At 41.8% G+C, this 19,450-nt stretch overlaps 1 protein-coding gene across 1 annotated transcript in view; it reads right to left on the minus strand.

The window, feature by feature from the left end:
- Window positions 1-19,450, minus strand: part of ADCY1 (adenylate cyclase 1) — a 1,907,157-nt gene that overhangs the window by 1,019,769 nt on the left and 867,938 nt on the right. The window contains exon 5 of the mRNA XM_073549833.1: window positions 4,006-4,133. Coding sequence (XP_073405934.1) covers window positions 4,006-4,133 — 128 coding nt within the window. The remainder of the gene's footprint in view (window positions 1-4,005; window positions 4,134-19,450) is intronic.

Below are 19,450 nucleotides of genomic sequence, written 5' to 3' on the forward strand. Positions count from 1 at the left end.
AGCCGCTGCATGGGATGTACCACCGACAGATAATGGAAGTGGCTGACATGGAGAAATCCTACCAATGGCTGGAGAAAGCTGGACTCCGAGACAGCACAAAGGCACTAATCATAGCAGCACAAGAGCAAGCACTAAGTACCAGATCCATAGAAGCAGGAATCTACCACACAAGACAAGACCCAAGATGCAGACTATGCAGAAAAACCTCAGAAACAGTCCAACACATAGTGGCAGGATGCAAAATGCAAGTAGGAACAGCGTATACTGAATGCCACAACCAAATAGTGGGAATTGTATAAGGGGAACATCTGTGCAGCATATGGGCTAAGCCCCCCTAATTCTAGGTGGGAGACCCCAGAACAAGTGGTGGAAAATGAAAGGGCTAAAATCCTGTGGGACTTCAAGTTCCAGACAGATAAGCAGGTGTTAGCTAACCAACCAGACATTGTCATAGTAGACAAGGATTGGAAGATAGCAATGATAATAGATGTGGCAGTGCCAAGTAACAGCAACATCAGAAAGAAGGAATATGAGAAGCTGGAGAAATACCAGGGCCTCAAAAGAGAACTGGAGAAGATGTCGCAGGTGAAGGCAACAGTGATTCCAGTGGTGATAGTGTAGGTACGTGAGCCGACTGGGGGGTGGTCCTTCTTCGGCCGTAAACAGACTCAAGACAGACACCGATGTGCGTTCAAAAGGTCCTCTTTATTGGCCATCCTCTTGACGACCCGCAGCACCCCAGAGCAGCTGCTCGTCTCCGCAGCACCACACAGCAGCTGCTCGACTCCGCACACAGGCCCGGGTACCTTCACTTCCTTCCTTTTCCTAATTGACGTCCCTCGCGGCTCTTTCACTGTAGCTGCCCTAGGCCTACCACCACAGCACTCCACCCGTCCGAGTCTGTCTGGTACCCATGGCCTTCTCTGTCCCGCAGCTCTCCTGTCAGGGCCACCCCCTGACTGTCTTCCTCCTCAGTCCCGACCTGGAGCTTCTTCTCTGTCCGTCTCTCCCTTTAGTTTTCTCCTCTCCTGAGCTCCTCTCCCTGGACTGGCTTCTTCTGGAACTCTCTACCCCTTCTTATATTCCCTCTCTCTGGGAATTCCCCTCTAGAGCTCCTGTAACTCCGCCCCCCATTACTTTGCGGTTTCGTAGCCTTAAGCTGATGTTAAGCCCTTTCCTCACTGCTCTCTGCTGCCATCTTGAGGCCAAACCATGGTATTACACCGTCTTCTGTTTCTGCTGTCCTTAGTCTCCCCCTAGTGGCCAAACCCATTACTTCACCATCCTTTACTATTTCCAGCTGTCTCCCACCTTCATATACAGCAGTCCACGTCAAGCACACTGTACATTTACCCTCCTGCTGCAGACACGTCCATAGGTCAGTCCATTTCCCCTACACTAGGAGCACTAGGAGCAGTGACCCCTAAGTTGGAAGTATGGCTACAACAGATCCCAGGATCTGAGCTCTCTGTCCAGAAAATCGCAATACCGGGAACAACTAAGATCCTGCGCAGAACCCTCAAACTCCCAGGCCTCTGGTAGAGGACCCGAGAATGAGAAAGAACAATAAAGACCACCCCCATTGAGCGGTGAGAAGGAAGTTTGTTTGTTTATATATATATTTATATATATATATATATATATAAAAAAGAGAGAAGCCAGCGCCGCTTAAGGATAGAACGTATAGCATAAAGTGCATATGCACATAATATCTAACTGTATTCAAAGTGAGATATTTGGCAAAAAAATTGATCAATTCAATTGAGCCACCCCGCTGCGCCAAGGCAATCTCATGTTGGGGGTCCTACTCTACGTTTTTAATAAACACTGTGCCATACGGCCTCCTAAATACATTAAAAGCAAGACCACATTAAGTGCAATCCGTACCTGAGCATATCTAGATCGCTCCCATGAAGCCAGATAAGGCAAGTGCAGATGAAGGCCAACCAGGTCTGAATGTAGACATGTCAGGTTTAGCCTCCACACATTGCCCAACCAGGAAACATAGATGAAGGGCGATGCAGGTTCAAACACAGGTGCACAATTAAATAAAGCTTGGGGCAGGGTGGGGCTGCTGTGTGTGTGCACAGCAGCCTAGATCCATCACAGTGAACACAGAAAAAATGGCGAACATAACCCAGCGCGCATGGCAAAAGTGGTGGTCAGCCACATACCAACATACATTGGTCGGGCAATGTGTGGAGGCTAAACCTGATATGTCTGCATTCAGACCTGGTTGGCCTTCATCTGCACTTGCTTTTTCTGGCTTCATGGGAGCGATCCAGAAATGCTCAGGTACGGATTGCACTTAAAGTGGTCTTGCTTTTAATGTATCTAGGAGGCCGTAATGGCACAGTGTTTATTAAAAACGTAGAGTAGGACCCCCAACATGAGATTGCCTTGGCGCGGCGGGGTGGCTCAATTGAATTGATCAATTTTTTTGCCAAATATCTCATTTTGAATACAGTTAGATATTATGTCCATATGCACTTTATGTTATGCGTTCTAACCTTAAGCAGCGCTGGCTTCTTTTCTTTTTTATATATATATATATATATATATATATATATTAGAAAATAATACATTCATATATGCAGTATATATAGATGTGTGTGTATATATAGAGAAAAGCCAGGTGGGCTGGCGGTTACAGTAAATCCTAGCACTACAGGTCCTGAATTAAGGGCATTTTGATTGCTGTGACTAGTCCATGTGTTCACTGTTGTCAGTCAGCTGGGGGAAGCTGAGCAGAAGGAGTTGTTATGGAGTGATAGAGAGAGACAAGCCAAAATCTTTGAGAAGAGACAAAAGAGGCCGTGTGCACCAAGCTGAAACTATCACTGGTTGCTATGGACAATAGCTGTTTTGTTTGACAGGATTGGAAATATCTCCGCTGTGTCTAAATAGCCAGGGCCTATACTGTTTAGCTAGTGCCTGGACAAGGCTAAGGATTTTATGTTTATAGCTTTGGTTTTGTTACTGTGCAATCAGTGAAAAAAAAAACTATTCCGTTTGGGATATAAAACTCCCTGTGGCTTTGTGCCCAAGTGGCTACCCAAGTGACTGAATCCCTACAATATACATATATATTCATAGGTCCATATATATATATATAATTTTTTATTTTAAGGATTAACTGCTTTTGATTATTTACTTCCTCTCCATAAAATTCTATGTAAAAAATTAAAACATCACTGGTCAATTTTTTTTATTTTACAAATTTACAATTTCTTTTTTCACCACTTAAAAAACATATGCAACTTTGGTATTATCCCAGTGATTTGCAGAATCATACAGCCAGGCAATTTTTACTGCACACTGAACGCCATAAAAACCAAATCCAAAACGATTTCTGATTTGCGTTTTGATTTTTTTTTCACAATTTCAGCACACTTGGAATTTTGTCCCGGTTTTCCAGTATATTGCATGGTAAAATTGATTGTGATTCAAAAGTACAAATTACCTTGCAAAAATGAAGCCCTCATATTGTTATGTTGGCCCAAAAATGAAAAACGTTAAGTTAAAAGGAACCTGTCACCAGCAAAAATGCTATTAACATTCAGATTTGGGCAGGCCCCAATGTAGAGCGAGCTGCAGTCGGGAACACCGGGTGCGGTTACAGTGGCCCTGGGCAGTGACTGAACCCGCGCTGACACCACCCAGTGACTGAAAACGGAACGCTGTTGGGGAGAATAAGGTTCATTTTCTCCCTGCAGCATTCATCTACGTGCAGGAGCGGGCAAATAAAGTAAAGATAATAACCTGCAGATTAATCCAATATCTGCAGATTACTAGTTTTTGCTGGTTACAGGTTTGCCTTTAAGGGTCTTGGAAGAAAGGGTGGAAAAAAATTAAACTGCAAAAGTGAAACCCTCAAGGGTTTAATGCCAGAGTGTTATTGTATATACTTCATATATTGTGTTCATATACTCTATACACATTTTAAAAAGGTGTTTTAAAGTTCATGTAATGTTTTGAAATGAATATTTTATTGGTGTTACTTACGTAATGGTGTCAATCATATCCAACCCCATTTCGACACAGCAATGTGCATGATCAGTTTTTGGCTGTGTTAGTCCAGAAACACAGTAATAACAATCGCCAAGAATCTTTATTCTTCTGCAGTGGTTTTCCTGTTGCAAATTACAATAGTTCATAATTGTAAACAGTTTGTTACATAATGGCCTTTATTTTATTACATACAAGTTTTAATGCAGATTTAAAATAAGAATTTGAACTATAAAGTATATTGGGTGGCTATAGAACAAAATCACAGTGCATAAAGTAGCATGCAGCACATAGCAACAAAATCACTGCTGTAATAATTATTATTGGAACAGATACAAACAATATCTAGCATCCTATAACTATAGAGTATATTAGTGACTATAACTCAACCTCTGACGAAGAAACAGCGAAACACGCACTGAGGCGCCAACTCCACATTACAAGGCAGGTTCCACGACCCATGTAAGCAATTTCTATATATGTTACATCATCCACTGGTAAAACGAAAAAAGTGGTTTGGTACCGTTTTAGCCAGTAGAAAAAAATATATAAAGTGCTCTCAGTGAGAGAAACAAAATAGGAATCTTGTGGGTCTGACACCTTTTAATGGCTAACAAATAAGAGTGAATGATGTTACAAAGCAAGCTTTCGGGACTGCTTACGTCCCTTCATCAGGCTGATATAACAAAGGTTATATATTTTTTTGCAAAAAAAGTATCGACTAAATACTCTATATTTGTTGTCATCTTTTTCCAGCACTTGCTGATTAGTCATATTTTTTACTGTAGGGCATTTTTGCACATTTGTCATTCTGTGTTTTCTTTTTGTGTTTCAGTCAGTGGGTGGTGTGAACACTGTCCAACCGACTTGTTCACATTTGTGCATGTCACATGTGTTTTTAATCCGCTTTTTTCCTTGCTTTTGCATGGTTTGAGAGACCCCACCCTTCTCTTGTGTGACATGCACATAAAGAGCTGTCTCACACCACATGCCCACACTAGGAAGCGCCTGTCTGAGTCCTGTTCATTTAGAGGCTGTTCATATGTTCAGGTTTTAAATACATTAGATAGGGACTGCTCCATTAACCCCTTAACGACCAAGCCATTTCGTAGGTTAAAGAGCAGGCCTTAATTTTGAAATCGGACCACTGTCACTTTATATGGTTATAACTCTGGAACACTTCAACGTATCCCGCTGATACTGAGAATGTTTTTTCATGATATATTGTACTTCATGATAGTGGTAAAATTTCTTCGATATGACTTGCGTTTATTTATGAAAAAAATGGAAATATGGCAAAAAAAGTTAAAATTTTGCAATTTTCAAACTTTTAATTTTTATGCCCTTAAATCAGAGAGATATGTCACAAAAAATAGTTAATAGATAACATTTCCCATATGTCTACTATACATCAGCACAATTTTGGAACCAAAATTTTTTTTCTTAGGAAGTTATAAGGGTTAGAAGTTGACCAGCGATTTCTCATTTTTCCAACAAAATTTACAAAACCATTTTTTTTTAGGGACCACCTCACATTTGAAGTGAGTTTGGGGGGTCAATATAACAGAAAATAACAAGTAAAGGAGAATCTGTAGTTCCAGCTGCGTAAAACCACTTCAACTTGCTTTATTAATATTCAGTAAAACAGAATGTCAAATGACAAAGTCTCTCCAAGAAATGCCAATACACATGGGACAGGTTTCAGGTTTTACGCGTTTCGATCTGTGCGATCTTTATCAAAAGCCAAGTCAGTTCCTCTGCACAAACTTCTATATAGGAAGAACAGACCAATAGTACGGCAGCATAAAGTCACATGACAAACAAATATGTAAAACTAGAGGAAACCAACAAAAATTAATTAAAATGGCTAGATTAGCCGTTATCCATGCCTATTGTACCACATAGCATATACCCATTAATTTAATTGTAATGAAGCGCTAGATCATTGCGTTTGTTTAAACCATATGGGAATCTCGTATTTAGACGATATATCCAATAGGCTTCTCTTGTGAGACGTCGTCTTCTGGCATCACCTCCCGTAAAGGGAGTATTAACAATTTCAATACCATGAACCTGAAAACTACTAGTACTCCTAGCATTTTGAGTAATTAAATGTTGAGAAGCCGCAGACACATTTCTGTCCGCAATTTTTGTGCTAGTGATATCGTATAGATGTTCCCTGATGCGATCCTTCAGTTTCCTAGAAGTGCAAGCAACATATGACAACTTGCACGCTTTGCAACAGATCCTGTAAACCACATTAGTGGAATTACAGTTAATATAACTCTTGATTTTGAATTTACTTTGATCATTACTCTCAAAAAAATTCTTAGTGACTGCTGCATGTCTGCAAGTTTTGCACTTGTTAGAACCTGATTTATAAAAACCCACGCACTTTATCCAATTATGTGAGGGTTTTTTCTTCTGCAAAAAAAAGTACTAGAAGATATTTTGTTGCCCAAAGTCGGTGCTCGTCTGGACACTACATTAACCCCCATACTAAGCACCTCTTTTAATTTATCATCCTCATATAGTATCGGTAGATACTTGTTTATAATTCCTTTAATCTGGGTGAATTGGGGACTGTATTGAAAGCATATATAAGGTTTGGTATTCCATTCTTTATTAGATTTTTTTACCAGTATTTGACATAATTAGTTCCGCACGTTTTTTTTGTGAACTATATTTTGGGCCCTATTCAACATCCACACAGGGTATTTACGATTTTTTAATTTTTTCGAAACCTGTTTGAATTCCTTCTCCAAATCAGAATTACTACTACAATTACGTTTAATTCTGGTATACTCTCCCAAAGGGATAGATTTGATCGTATGTTTGCTATGGCTACTAGTAGTGTGAAGGACCATGTTCCCACTAAACGGTTTGTGATGGGTATTAGAACAAATAGATTGATTGGATATACCTGTCAACTCCAAATCCAAGAATGTTATTTTTTTTAGATCATATTTATACGTAAATGTTATGTTAAATTCATTGGAATTGAGGTATTTCACAAAATCGGGTATGGCAGATACATCACCACCCCAAATTATAAGGGTATCATCAATGTATCTGCCATACCAGATCAAGCATTCCAAAAAAGGATTGGAGGCTGAGAAAATATACTGCAACTCCCAGAAAGACATCACCAAATTTGCCAATGAAGGTGAAAATTTTGCCCCCATTGCTACGCCTGTTTTTTGCAAATACTGTAGTACTCCCCATTAAATGCAAACAAATTGTGTGATAATAAAAAACTCACTACCTGTAAAATATATTCAATCAATTCATCTGTGTAATCAGTAAATTTACGCAAATAAAAACTTAACGCTTGAATAGCAAATTTATGTGGAATGCACGTATAAAGGGATACTACATCACAGCATACCCAAGTATACGTAGGTAACCAAGTTTTTTCCAAAAAAAATTCCAAAACTTGTTTAGAATCTCTGATGTAACCAGGGGATTTTTTTACAAGCGGTTGTAATAATGTATCCACCCATTGACACAATCGCTCATTGGCAGAGCCTATGCCTGAAACTATCGGGAGCATTGGAGGTGTTCCCTCCTTTTTATGAATTTTGGGGACCCCATAAATAATGGGCAATATTGGATCTTTCACCTCTAAAAATTATGCTTGCTGACTGGTCAAAACTCCCAAACCCAATCCATCTCGTATAACCATAATACTTTTATCCCTGAATTCATATAGGGGATTATGACTTAATTTTTCATATACAGATTGATCAGATAATAATTGCATCATACTATCATAGTAATCAATGGAGTTCAGGACAACTACCACTCCACCCTTATCAGACATTTTTATTGTTAAATTGGTCATATCATGTAACTCTTCAAGCGCTAAATTTTTCTCTTTTGAGAAATTCCTTCTGCTCTTCTGAAATTTAGAATTGTTATGTAACAGGAGCAATTCCTTTTCAACCAAATCCTGAAATCGGTCCATACAATCTGACCTAGTCTGGACAGGATAAAAATATGGGTTTCTTATGGGAAAATTATATGATTGATCAATAGTACAATTTTTCACTATAGATTCCGAGTCCAAAAGCTGTAGTGTGACCAACGCAGCTTGTTCTTTAAAGTCCAGATTGATAAATTCATTTTGTGGTTCTTCAGCATCATTAGATACAAATAGATCTCGATTTTCCTCCAATTGTAAATCATTCAAAAAGTGGGTTTTTTTATTGTTAAATTCCTCATAAATTTATTGATGTCCAAAATGGTGGAAAAAGGATCAAAATCCTGATCGGGCACAAAATTCAAGCCCAAGGACAGAACTTGTACTTGAGTTAAGGTTAAATTTCTTGAGGATAAATTCAGCACATTAGTATAATCCAGATTAAAGGAATTATAAACAAGTATCTACCGATACTATATGAGGATGATAAATTAAAAGAGGTGCTTAGTATGGGGGTTAATGTAGTGTCCAGACGAGCACCGACTTTGGGCAGCAAAATATCTTCTAGTACTTTTTTTTGCAGAAGAAAAAACCCTCACATAATTGGTTAAAGTGCGTGGGTTTTTATAAATGTGGTTCTAACAAGTGCAAAACTTGCAGACATGCAGCAGTCACTAAGGAAATGTGTCTGCGGCTTCTCAACATTTCATTACTCATCATGCTAGGAGTACTAGTAGTTTCAGGTTCATGGTATTGAAATTGTTAATACTCCCTTTAGGGGAGGTGATGCCAGAAGACGACTTCTCACAAGAGAAGCCTATTGGATATATCGTCTAAATACTAGATTCCCATATGGTTTAAACAAACGCAATGATCTAGCGCTTCATTACAATTAAATTAATGCGTATATGCTATGTGGTACAATAGGCATGGATAACGGTTAATCTAGCCATTTTAACTAATTTTTGTTGGCTTCCTCTAGTTTTAAATATGTGTTTGTCATGTGACTTTATGCTGCCATACTATTGGTCTGTTCTTCTTATATAGAAGTTTGTGCAGAGGAACTGACATGGCTTTTGATAAAGATCGCACAGATCGAAACGCGTAAAGCCTGAAACCTGTCCCATGTGTATTGGCATTTCTTGGAGAGACTTTATTGTTATTTGACGTTCTGTTTTACTGAATATTAATAAAGCAAGTTGAAGTGGTTTTTCGCAGCTGGAACTACAGATTCTCCTTTACTCGTCATTGATTCCACATCTGTCTGGACGAAGTTCCGAAGTTTCTGCGGTGGTTGCTGGTGAGCTGGCTATTCTATTTTTTCTGTTTCTACATGTTGACAGCCGTGCCCCTGGCATTCTCTCCAGTGAATATATTCGCATAATTTATTTTATTTGCCTACACAGAAAGACGGTTTCTTTTTCCATGTTTTATGACATTTACTTTGTACCATGGCTGCTGATTTGACCAGTGACAGGTCTAGCAAAGCAGCACATGTCTTTTCGGATGAGCCAGATACGAGCACAGGTGTTTCAGGCTTCAGCGAGAGTTTAAGCAGGCTGGAGAAATTAATGACACATGAAACTAAAGTTTGGTGGGACCATGCTACATTGAACAACTATTTGGCTAAAGACATGATCCCAAGGGGTTTACGCATTAAGAAAACACCTAATACTATGTTCTCAGATGATTTTAGCAAGGAATGGAACTTGATCTTGAGTAACTGCTCTCTGAATCTAATGCGCTTGATAATTAAGTATGAGGAAGAAAAATTAAAAGAAGTTCAGCATGAAATGGAAGTATTAAATTCCTCTATGACAGAATTCAAATCCTTGACACAGTTTGATACATCAGTTGCGATAATGAATAAAAATATCACAATATTAGAGGAAGAAATTATGGATCGTAAGAGGAGAAAATTCACTAGAGATCTTAATGACTATGCATCCAACAAGGTTTATGACTGGGGAATTGGGATAACTCTCACATAACACCCAAGTCTATTTTAAAATCTAGCCATGCTCGATATAGGAGGAAAAACTCCAGAAAAGCTACCAAACCGCATGTTTATTTTACATCCTCGGACCCAGACTAGTCGGATAATAACCTGAGTGCTTCCAACAATTCTATGAATGAGAGTATCTCAGTGGCGCCGAGAAAAGATTTTCGACATCCAAAAAACGTAAAAGGCGCGGCGGTAGAAAACACTGCACACGGTCTGGGAGTCATCACACGCAGGAGGAGAAATCTAAACAAATAGTGGATTATACTAATGTGCTGAATTTATCCTCAAGAAATTTAACCTTAACTCAAATACAAGTTCTGTCCTTGGGCTTGAATTTTGTGCCCGATCAGGATTTTGATCCGTTTTCCACCATTTTGGACATCAATAAATTTATGAGGAATTTAACAATAAAAAAATACTTTTTGAATGATTTACAATTGGAGGAAAATCGAGCTCTATTTGTATTTAATGATGCTGAAGAACTACAAAATGAATTTATCAATCTGGACTTTAAAGAACAAGCTGCGTTGGTCACACTACAGCTTTAGGACTCGGAATCTATAGTGAAAAATTGTACTATTGATCAATCATATAATTTTCCTATAAGAAACCCATATTTTTATCCTGTCCAGACTAGGTCAGATTGTATGGACCGTTTTCAGGATTTGGTTGAAAAGGAATTGCTTCTGTTACATAACAATTCTAAACTTCAGAAGAGTAGAAAGAATTTCTCAAAAGAACAAAATTTAGCACTTGAAGAGTTACAGGATATGATGGATTTAACAATAAAAATGTCTGATAAGGGTGGAGTGGTAGTTGTTCTGAACTCCATTGATTACTATGATAGTATGATGCAATTATCTGATCAATATGTATATGAAAAATTAAGTCATAATCCCCTATATGAATTCAGGGATAAAAGTATTATGGTTATACAGGACAGATTGGGTTTGGGAGTTTTGACCACTCAACAAGCAGAATTTTTAGAGGTGAAAGATCCAATTTTGCCCATTATTTATGGGGTCCCCAAAATTCATAAAGAGAGAATACCTCCAATGTGCCCAATAGTTTCAGGCATAGGCCCTGCCAATGAGCGATTGTGTCAATGGGTGGATACATTATTACAACCGCTTGTAAAAAAATCCCCTGGTTACATTAGAGATTCTAAACAAGTTTTGGAATTTTTTTCGGAAAAAACTTGGCTACCTACGTATACTTGGGTAGTATCCCTTTATACGTGCATTCCACATAAATTGGCTATTCAAGCGTTAAGTTTTTATTTGCGTAAATTTAGTGATTACACAGATAAATTGATTGAATATATTTTACAGGTAGTGAGTTTTTTATTATTATCACACAATTTGTTTGCATTTAATGAGGAGTACTATTTGCAAAAAACAGGCGTAGCAATGGGGGCAAAATTTTCACCTTCATTGGCAAATTTGGTGATGTCTTTCTGGGAGTTGCAGTATATTTTCTCAGCCTCCAATCCTTTTTTGGAATGCTTGATCTGGTATGGCAGATACATTGATGATACCATTATAATTTGGGGTGGTGATGTATCTGCCATACCCGATTTTGTGGAATACCTCAATTCCAATGAATTTAACATAAAATTTAAGTATAAATATGATCTAAAAAATAGCATTCTTGGAATTGGAGTTGACGGGTATATCCAATCAGTCTATTTGTTCTAATACCCATCACAAACCGTTTAGTGGGAACATGGTCCTTCACGCTACTAGTAGCCATAGCAAACATACGATCAAATCTATCCCTGTGGGAGAGTATACCAGAATTAAACGCAATTGTAGTAGTAATTCTGATTTGGAGAAGGAATTCAAACAGGTTTCGGAAAAATTAAAAAATCGTAAATACCCTGTGTGGATGTTGAATAGGGCCCAAAATATAGTTCGCAAAAAAAACGTGCGGAACTAATTATGTCAAATACTGGTAAAAAATCTAATAAAGAATGGAATACCAAACCTTATATATGCTTTCAATACAGTCCCCAATTCACCCAGATTAGAGGAATTATAAACAAGTATCTACCGATACTATATGAGGATGATAAATAAAAAGAGGTGCTTAGTATGGGGGTTAATGTAGTGTCCAGACGAGCATCGACTTTGGGCAGCAAAATATCTTCTAGTACGTTTTTTTTGCAGAAGAAAAAACCCTCACATAATTGGTTAAAGTGCGTGGGTTTTTATAAATGTGGTTCTAACAAGTGCAAAACATGCACGCATGCAGCAGTCACTAAGGATTTTTTCGAGAGTAATGATCAAAGTAAATTCAAAATCAAGAGTTATATTAACTGTAATTCCACTAATGTGGTTTACAGGATCTGTTGCAAAGCGTGCAAGTTGTCATATGTTGTTTGCACTTCTAGGAAACTGAAGGATCGCATCAGGGAACATCTATACGATATCACTAGCACAAAAATTGCGGACAGAAATGTGTCTGCGGCTTCTCAACATTTCGTCTAAATACGAGATTCCCATATGGTTTAAACAAACGCAATGATCTAGCGCTTCATTACAATTAAATTAATGCATATATGCTATGTGGTACAATAGGCATGGATAACGGCTAATCTAGCCATTTTAATTAATTTTTGTTGGTTTCCTCTAGTTTTACATATGTGTTTGTCATGTGACTTTATGCTGCCGTACTATTGGACTGTTCTTCTTATATAGAAGTTTGTGCAGAGGAACTGACTTGGCTTTTGATAAAGATCGCACAGATCGAAACGCGTAAAGCCCGAAACCTGTCCCATGTGTATTGGCATTTCTTGGAGAGACTTTATTGTCATTTGACGTTCTGTTTTACTGAATATTAATAAAGCAAGTTGAAGTAGTTTTACGCAGCTGGAACTACAGATTCTACTTTACTCGTCATTCCACGTCTGTCTGGACGAAGTTCCGAGGTGTCTGCGGTGGTTGCTGGTGAGCTGTCTATTCTATTTTTTCTATAACAGAAAATACCCAAAAGTGACACCATTCTAAAAACTGCACCCCTCAAGGTGTTCAAAACTACATTCAAGAAGTTTAACCGTTTAGGTACTTCAAAAGAATTGAAGCAATGTGGAAGGAAAAAATGAACATTTAACTTTTTTTCCCAAAAAATTTTATTTGGACATAATTTTTTTTTATTTTGTCAAGGGTTTCAGGAGAAAATGAACCACAATATTTGTTGTGCAATTTCTCCTGAGTACACCGATACCCCATGTGTGGAGGAAGACCAATCTTTAGGCGCACGGCAGTGCTCAGAAGGGAAGGAGCATCATTTGAGATTTTGAATGTCAAATTGGCCGGAATTCAGATCGGACGCCATGCAACGTTTGGAGAGCCCCTGATGTACCTAAACAGTGGAAACCCCCCACAAGTGACCCCATTTTGGAAACTAGACACCCCAAGGAACTTATCTAAATGTATGTTGAGCACTTTGAACTCCCAAGGGTTTCACAGAAGGTTATAACTAGAGTTGAGCGACTTTTGGTTTTTTAGGGTCGCGTTTCGTTTCGTGAAACCCGACTATTCCAAAAGTCGGGTCGAGCAAGATCGTCCGATTATAGGGAAAAGTCGGGGTCGTCCCGAAACACGAAACACAATGTAAGTCAATGGGGAATAAAAGTCGGCAGTGAGAGGAGGACAGGAAACACACCTACAGTGCCCATTTGAATGCCAAAAGCATCAATTCTTCTTTCTTAAGCTTGTCAACCTTAATTAACTTCATAATACAAGTTACGCACTGAAAAATGGGGGTTATTTGGCTAAAGTTGTGGGGGGGAGGGCTGGCTGCAGGTTTTCATGTGCCCTGGGTGAAAAAGAGCCCCTTTAACACATACCACAACTCATCATGCTCCGATACGGCAGAGAAATAGCGGTATAGTACAATGAAAAATACCTCACTTTTTACATCTCATGACGAGGCCCATCTATTTCTCCATACAGAATCATTGGTCCCATATAATGTTTGAAACAGTATATGATGAGCTCCACATAATGCTACAGTATATGTTGGTCCCCATGGATGAAGCTCCACTGTCTTATGTGCCCAAATAATGCTCCAAACATAATGGGCCCCATTTCTAATGCTCTAGTGTATAATGGGCCCTGTAAATGCTGCTCCAGTGTCTGATGTCCACCTTTGGAATGTTCCAGTGTATGGTGGGCCCCATCTATCATTCTCCAGAGTATAGTGCTCCCCAAAAATTGCTGTCCCAACATTGAAAACAATCAAATAAGTCTCCTCGCTAGGGAATCCCTGTACTTGTCTGGACAGGTGCTGTAGCTTGCTTAACAGCTCGCCAGCCGTTCTCACGTCCAGTATGGATTACACGTGATTGCACAAAGGTTAGAAAGGGTACCGTATCCCCGGATAACATGTATGGATAGCGTACACATTCAAAATATATGTCTCAGGAAGCAGGCTCAGACGGTGTTAGGCCCAGTATGGATTGCACGTGATTGCACAAAGGTTAGAAAGGGTACCGTATAGCTGGATAACATGTATGGATAGCGTACACATTCAAAATATATGTCTATACAGCATGAGGCAGGCTCAGACGGTGTTAGGCCCAGTATGGATTGCACGTGATTGCACAAAGGTTAGAAAGGGTACCGTATCCCCGGATAACATGTATGGATAGCGTACACATTCAAAATATATGTCTCAGGAGGCAGGCTCAGACGGTGTTAGGCCCAGTATGGATTGCACGTGATTGCACAAAGGTTAGAAAGGGTACCGTATCCCTGGATAACATGTATGGATAGCGTACACATTCAAAATATATGTCTCAGGAGGCAGGCTCAGACGGTGTTAGGCCCAGTATGGATTACACGTGATTGCACAAAGGTTAGAAAGGGTACCGTATCCCCGGATAACATGTATGGATAGCGTACACATTCAAAATATATGTCTATACAGCATGAGGCAGGCTCAGACGGTGTTAGGCCCAGTATGGATTGCACGTGATTGCACAAAGGTTAGAAAGGGTACCGTATCCCTGGATAACATGTATGGATAGCGTACACATTCAAAATATATGTCTATACAGCATGAGGCAGGCTCAGACGGTGTTAGGCCCAGTATGGATTGCACGTGATTGCACAAAGGTTAGAAAGGGTACCGTATCCCTGGATAACATGTATGGATAGCGTACACATTCAAAATATATGTCTATACAGCATGAGGCAGGCTCAGACGGTGTTAGGCCCAGTATGGATTGCACGTGATTGCACAAAGGTTAGAAAGGGTACCGTATCCCTGGATAACATGTATGGATAGCGTACACATTCAAAATATATGTCTCAGGAGGCAGGCTCAGACGGTGTCAGGCACAGTATGGATTTGACGGCCCAGATTACACAGCGGAGGAGCAGGGAGAGGTAAAGATTGCAAATGCTGGGGCCCTGCCCAAGCAAGGGGGGCCCACTCGTGGGCGTCGGTACTGGCACTGGGCCCCTCATAGTACAGCGGTGTGTCTGACGGCGGGTGTGCACCACCACCGTCAGAGACACTTGATTGCACTATGAGGGACCCTGTGCCATTGCCCGCGCCCAAGAGTCGGCCTACCCACCTGTCCAGGGCAACGGCACTCGCACGGTGTCGTGCGGTAGGTGGTGACCCGGCCATGGGGGGGAGGCAGCACAGTTAGGGAGTTTTAGAAAGTGGCATATGTTGATGTTGGACATTCAGCTGATGCAAAAGGCGAAATAGGTGAAGTACCAGGAAGAGGTGGACCAAAGCAAGCCATTTTTCTGTCACCCTATGTGTCATCAGGGGAAGGTGGGACAAAATCCTTGGAAACCCATGCGTGGTTCATTTTAATGAAGGTTAGATCATCCACATTTTGGGTTGACAGACGGGTCCTTTTTTCTGTCAGGATTGATCCAGCTGCACTGAAGACTCTTTCCGATAGCACACTTGCAGCTGGGCAAGCGAGCTCCTGTAAGGCATATTGGGCCAATTCAGGCCAGGTGTCCAGTTTAGCGGCCCAATAGTCAAAGGGGAATGACCTGTGTGGGAGAACATCGATATGGGAGGAAAAGTAGTTTGTAACCATAGTTGACAACTGCTGTCTCCTGTCACTTTCCATCGATGCAGTATTACCAGTTGTGTGAGCGGTATTTGAAAAATCAGTCCACAACATTGTCATGAAACCCCTGTCTCCAACGCCACTTCTGCTGTGTGCACCACGAACACCTCTGCCAAGCTGCCCCCGTCCCGTACGGCTCGTGTGAGAACCATCACCGCTGCTGTGTGCTGGGAATGCCTCAAGCAACCGATTTACCAGAGTTGCTTGTTTATTAGCCAATATTAGGTCAAGGTTCTCCTGTGGCATGATGTTTTGTAATTTGCCTTTATAGCGTGGATCCAGGATGCTGGCCAACCAGTAGTCGTCATCGTTCATCATTTTGGCAATGCGGGGGTCCCTTTTTAGGATACGCAAGGCATAATCTGACATGTGGGCCAATGTTCCCGGTGTCAATGATGCACTGCGAGTGCTGGGTGGAGGAGCACTTTCTGGCAAATCCACATCCCTCCAGTCACGCACAAACCCTGTACCAGACCTTGCCACGCCAACATTTTCACTTGCCCCACGAGATGCATCCTCCTCCCCTAAGTAATCATCCCCATCATCCTCCTCCTCCTCCTCTTCTTCCTCCACCTCATCCAGGAGAGGTCCCTGAGCAGACAATGGCTGAATGTCATCAAGGATTCTCTCCTCCTCTTCCTCCTCATCAACATTGGCTGCAGACGCCTGCTCCTTAAGGTGCGTCAAAGTTTGCATGAGCAGACGCATAAGTGGGATGCTCATGCTTAGGATGGCGTCGTCTGCGCTTACCAGCCGTGTGCATTCCTCAAAACACTGAAGGACTTTACAAAGGTCTTTCAGCTTCGACCACTGCACACCTGTCAACTCCATGTCTGCTCTCAAAGTGCCTGGCCGTGTATCCTCCCACAAATGCATTATGGCCTGCCTCTGCTCGCACAGCCGCTCCACCATGTGCAGGGTGGAGTTCCACCTTGTTGCAATGTCGATAATAAGGCGGTGGTTGGGAAGGTGGAGCAATCGCTGCAGCTTCTGCATACGAACGGAGTGTACAGGCGACCGGCGGATGTGCGCGCACAGTCTTCGCACCTTCTGGAGCAGGGCTGTTAACTCCGGATAATTTTTGAGGAAGCACTGCACCCCCAGGTTCAAGGTGTGAGCCAAGCAAGGTATGTGGCTGAGTTTTGAAAGGGCTATGGCTGCCACAAAATTACGGCCGTTATCACTACCTTGCCTGCCTCAAGATGTACACTGCCCAGCCATGACTCAGTTTGTCGCTTCAAGTACTCGGCCAGCACCTCGGCGGTGTGTCTGTCGCCCAAACACATCATCTGCAACACAGCCTGCTGACGCTTTCCACTAGCTGCTCGATAGGGGGACACATCGTGTGCAACAGTGGCAGCTGCAGATGGAGTGCTCGTACGACTGCGCTCTGTGGACGAGCTTTCGCTTCTGGAGGAGGAGGAGGAGGGTCGAATGCCTACAGCCAACTGTTTCCTATACCGTGGGCTAGGCAGCACTGTCCCACCACCGCTGTCCCCTGTGGACCCTGCATCCACCACATTAACCCAGTGCGCAGTGATGGACACGTAACGGCCCTGGCCATGCCGACTGGACCATGCATCAGTTGTGAGGTGCACCTTTCCGCTCACTGACTGCTTGAGTGCATGGACAATGCGGTCTTTCACATGATGGTGGAGGGCTGGGATGGCTTTGCGAGAGAAGAAGTGGCGACTGGGTAGGTCATAGCGTGGTACTGCATAGGCCATGAGTTCGCGGAAAGCTGTGCTTTCCACCAACCGAAAGGGCATCATCTCAAACGAGATTAGTTTGGCAATGTGGGCGTTCAAACCCAGTGTACGCGGATGAGAGACTGAGTACTTTCTTGACCTACTCATAGTGTCTGGGAGGGTGAGCTGGACTTGAGAGCTGCATATGGTGGAAGTAGCGGTGGACAGGGCGGACTGAGAGAGGGTTGATGATGGTGATGGAGTTGGTGTTCTTTCTGATGGCCTAGAATCAGTCTTTCGTTGATATAACAGTGGGATTCCCTGACTGCTGTGGTCTTGCAACGACACCTCAACATTTGCTGCTGTGCTAACCGGTGGGCTTACAGTGGGGGAAACAATGTAGCATTGCTGACTACCTTCGTTGTGATCAGTTGCACATGTGGCACTTGAGGTTTGGTGTTGTGTCCACGCTTGCAAGTGCATGCTGGTTAAATGTCTAAGCATGCAACTGGTATTCAAATTTTTCAGATTTTTCCCTCGGCTAAAGGTCTTTGCGCACGTCTTACAGATAACCTTGGCCTGATCATGAGGATTTTGTTCAAAAAAGTGCAACACTGCACTCTTCCTACTTTGGCAGACATTTTGCGGCCTAGCACGCTGTGATCTTTTGACCCTCTGGACAAGCTGTGCAGCAACTCTTTTGATGTTTGGAACCTGTCTTTGGAGTGCTCCGGGCCTGCCAGATAACAGCTGTTGCGATGTCGATGTCTGCTGTGGATGCTCCTCATCTGAGCTATTGGAAGCAGCACCCTCTTCCCCCAATGGATGCCAATCTGGGTCAACAACTGGGTCATCCATCACCTCCTCTTCTATGTCATGTGCACCTTCCTCTGTGTCACCGTGTATGGTGGTATAGTGTGCGGGAAGGGGCACCTGAGTCTCATCAGGGTCAGAATCTGGCTCTGTACACTGCGAGGACAATGTAGTGCTCTGAGTGAATGTACCTGCAGAATCATCCATCAGCGGCTGTGCATCAGTGCACTCCATGTCAGATTCATCTTGGCCTGGGTAATTCACCATTTCACTTGATAATCCAGGCATGGTATGTGAAAACAGCTCCATGGAGTAATCAGTAGTATGGCCTGCGTCATCCTTCAATCTTGGTTGGGGTGAAGGATACAAGGAAAGGTGTGGTTCATGAACATGAGCCTCCAATGACGACTCAGTGCTTTTACTTTTTACAACTGAAGAAGAGGAGGCGATAGAGCTGGAGGCTGAGTCAGCAATGTAAGACAAAACTTTTTCCTGATGCTCTGGCTTTAAAAGCGGTTTGCCAACTCCTAGAAAACTAAGCGTTCGAGGCCTTATGTAGTCAGACGATGACGCAGGGTCAGCACCTCCTGCATTCGGTCCTATTTTGCTCTTGCCACTACCATCAGATCCACCACCAACACCATCATTACCAGCTGCCAACCCCCGCCCAATTCCACGGCCTCTTCCACCAGCCTTCCTCATTTTTGGTAGAAATGTAGACAAAATCCAACAAACTATATAGCAATGTAAAACAAGGTACAAGGTGTCTATAGGACAGGGGAGATTTTGAATTTCTGCACACACTTTTGGACACTGGACACTTTTGGATTGTGTGAGGCCCACTGATATCTGAGCGCTATGTGACAGGCTCGATGGCACAGCTGTGACAAAAGTGACTAGAGGATCTCTAG

The sequence above is a fragment of the Dendrobates tinctorius genome, unplaced genomic scaffold (assembly GCF_039654945.1).
Source record: "Dendrobates tinctorius isolate UK_male_01 unplaced genomic scaffold, ASM3965494v1 ptg000162l, whole genome shotgun sequence".
Taxonomy (NCBI): Eukaryota; Metazoa; Chordata; class Amphibia; order Anura; family Dendrobatidae; genus Dendrobates; species Dendrobates tinctorius.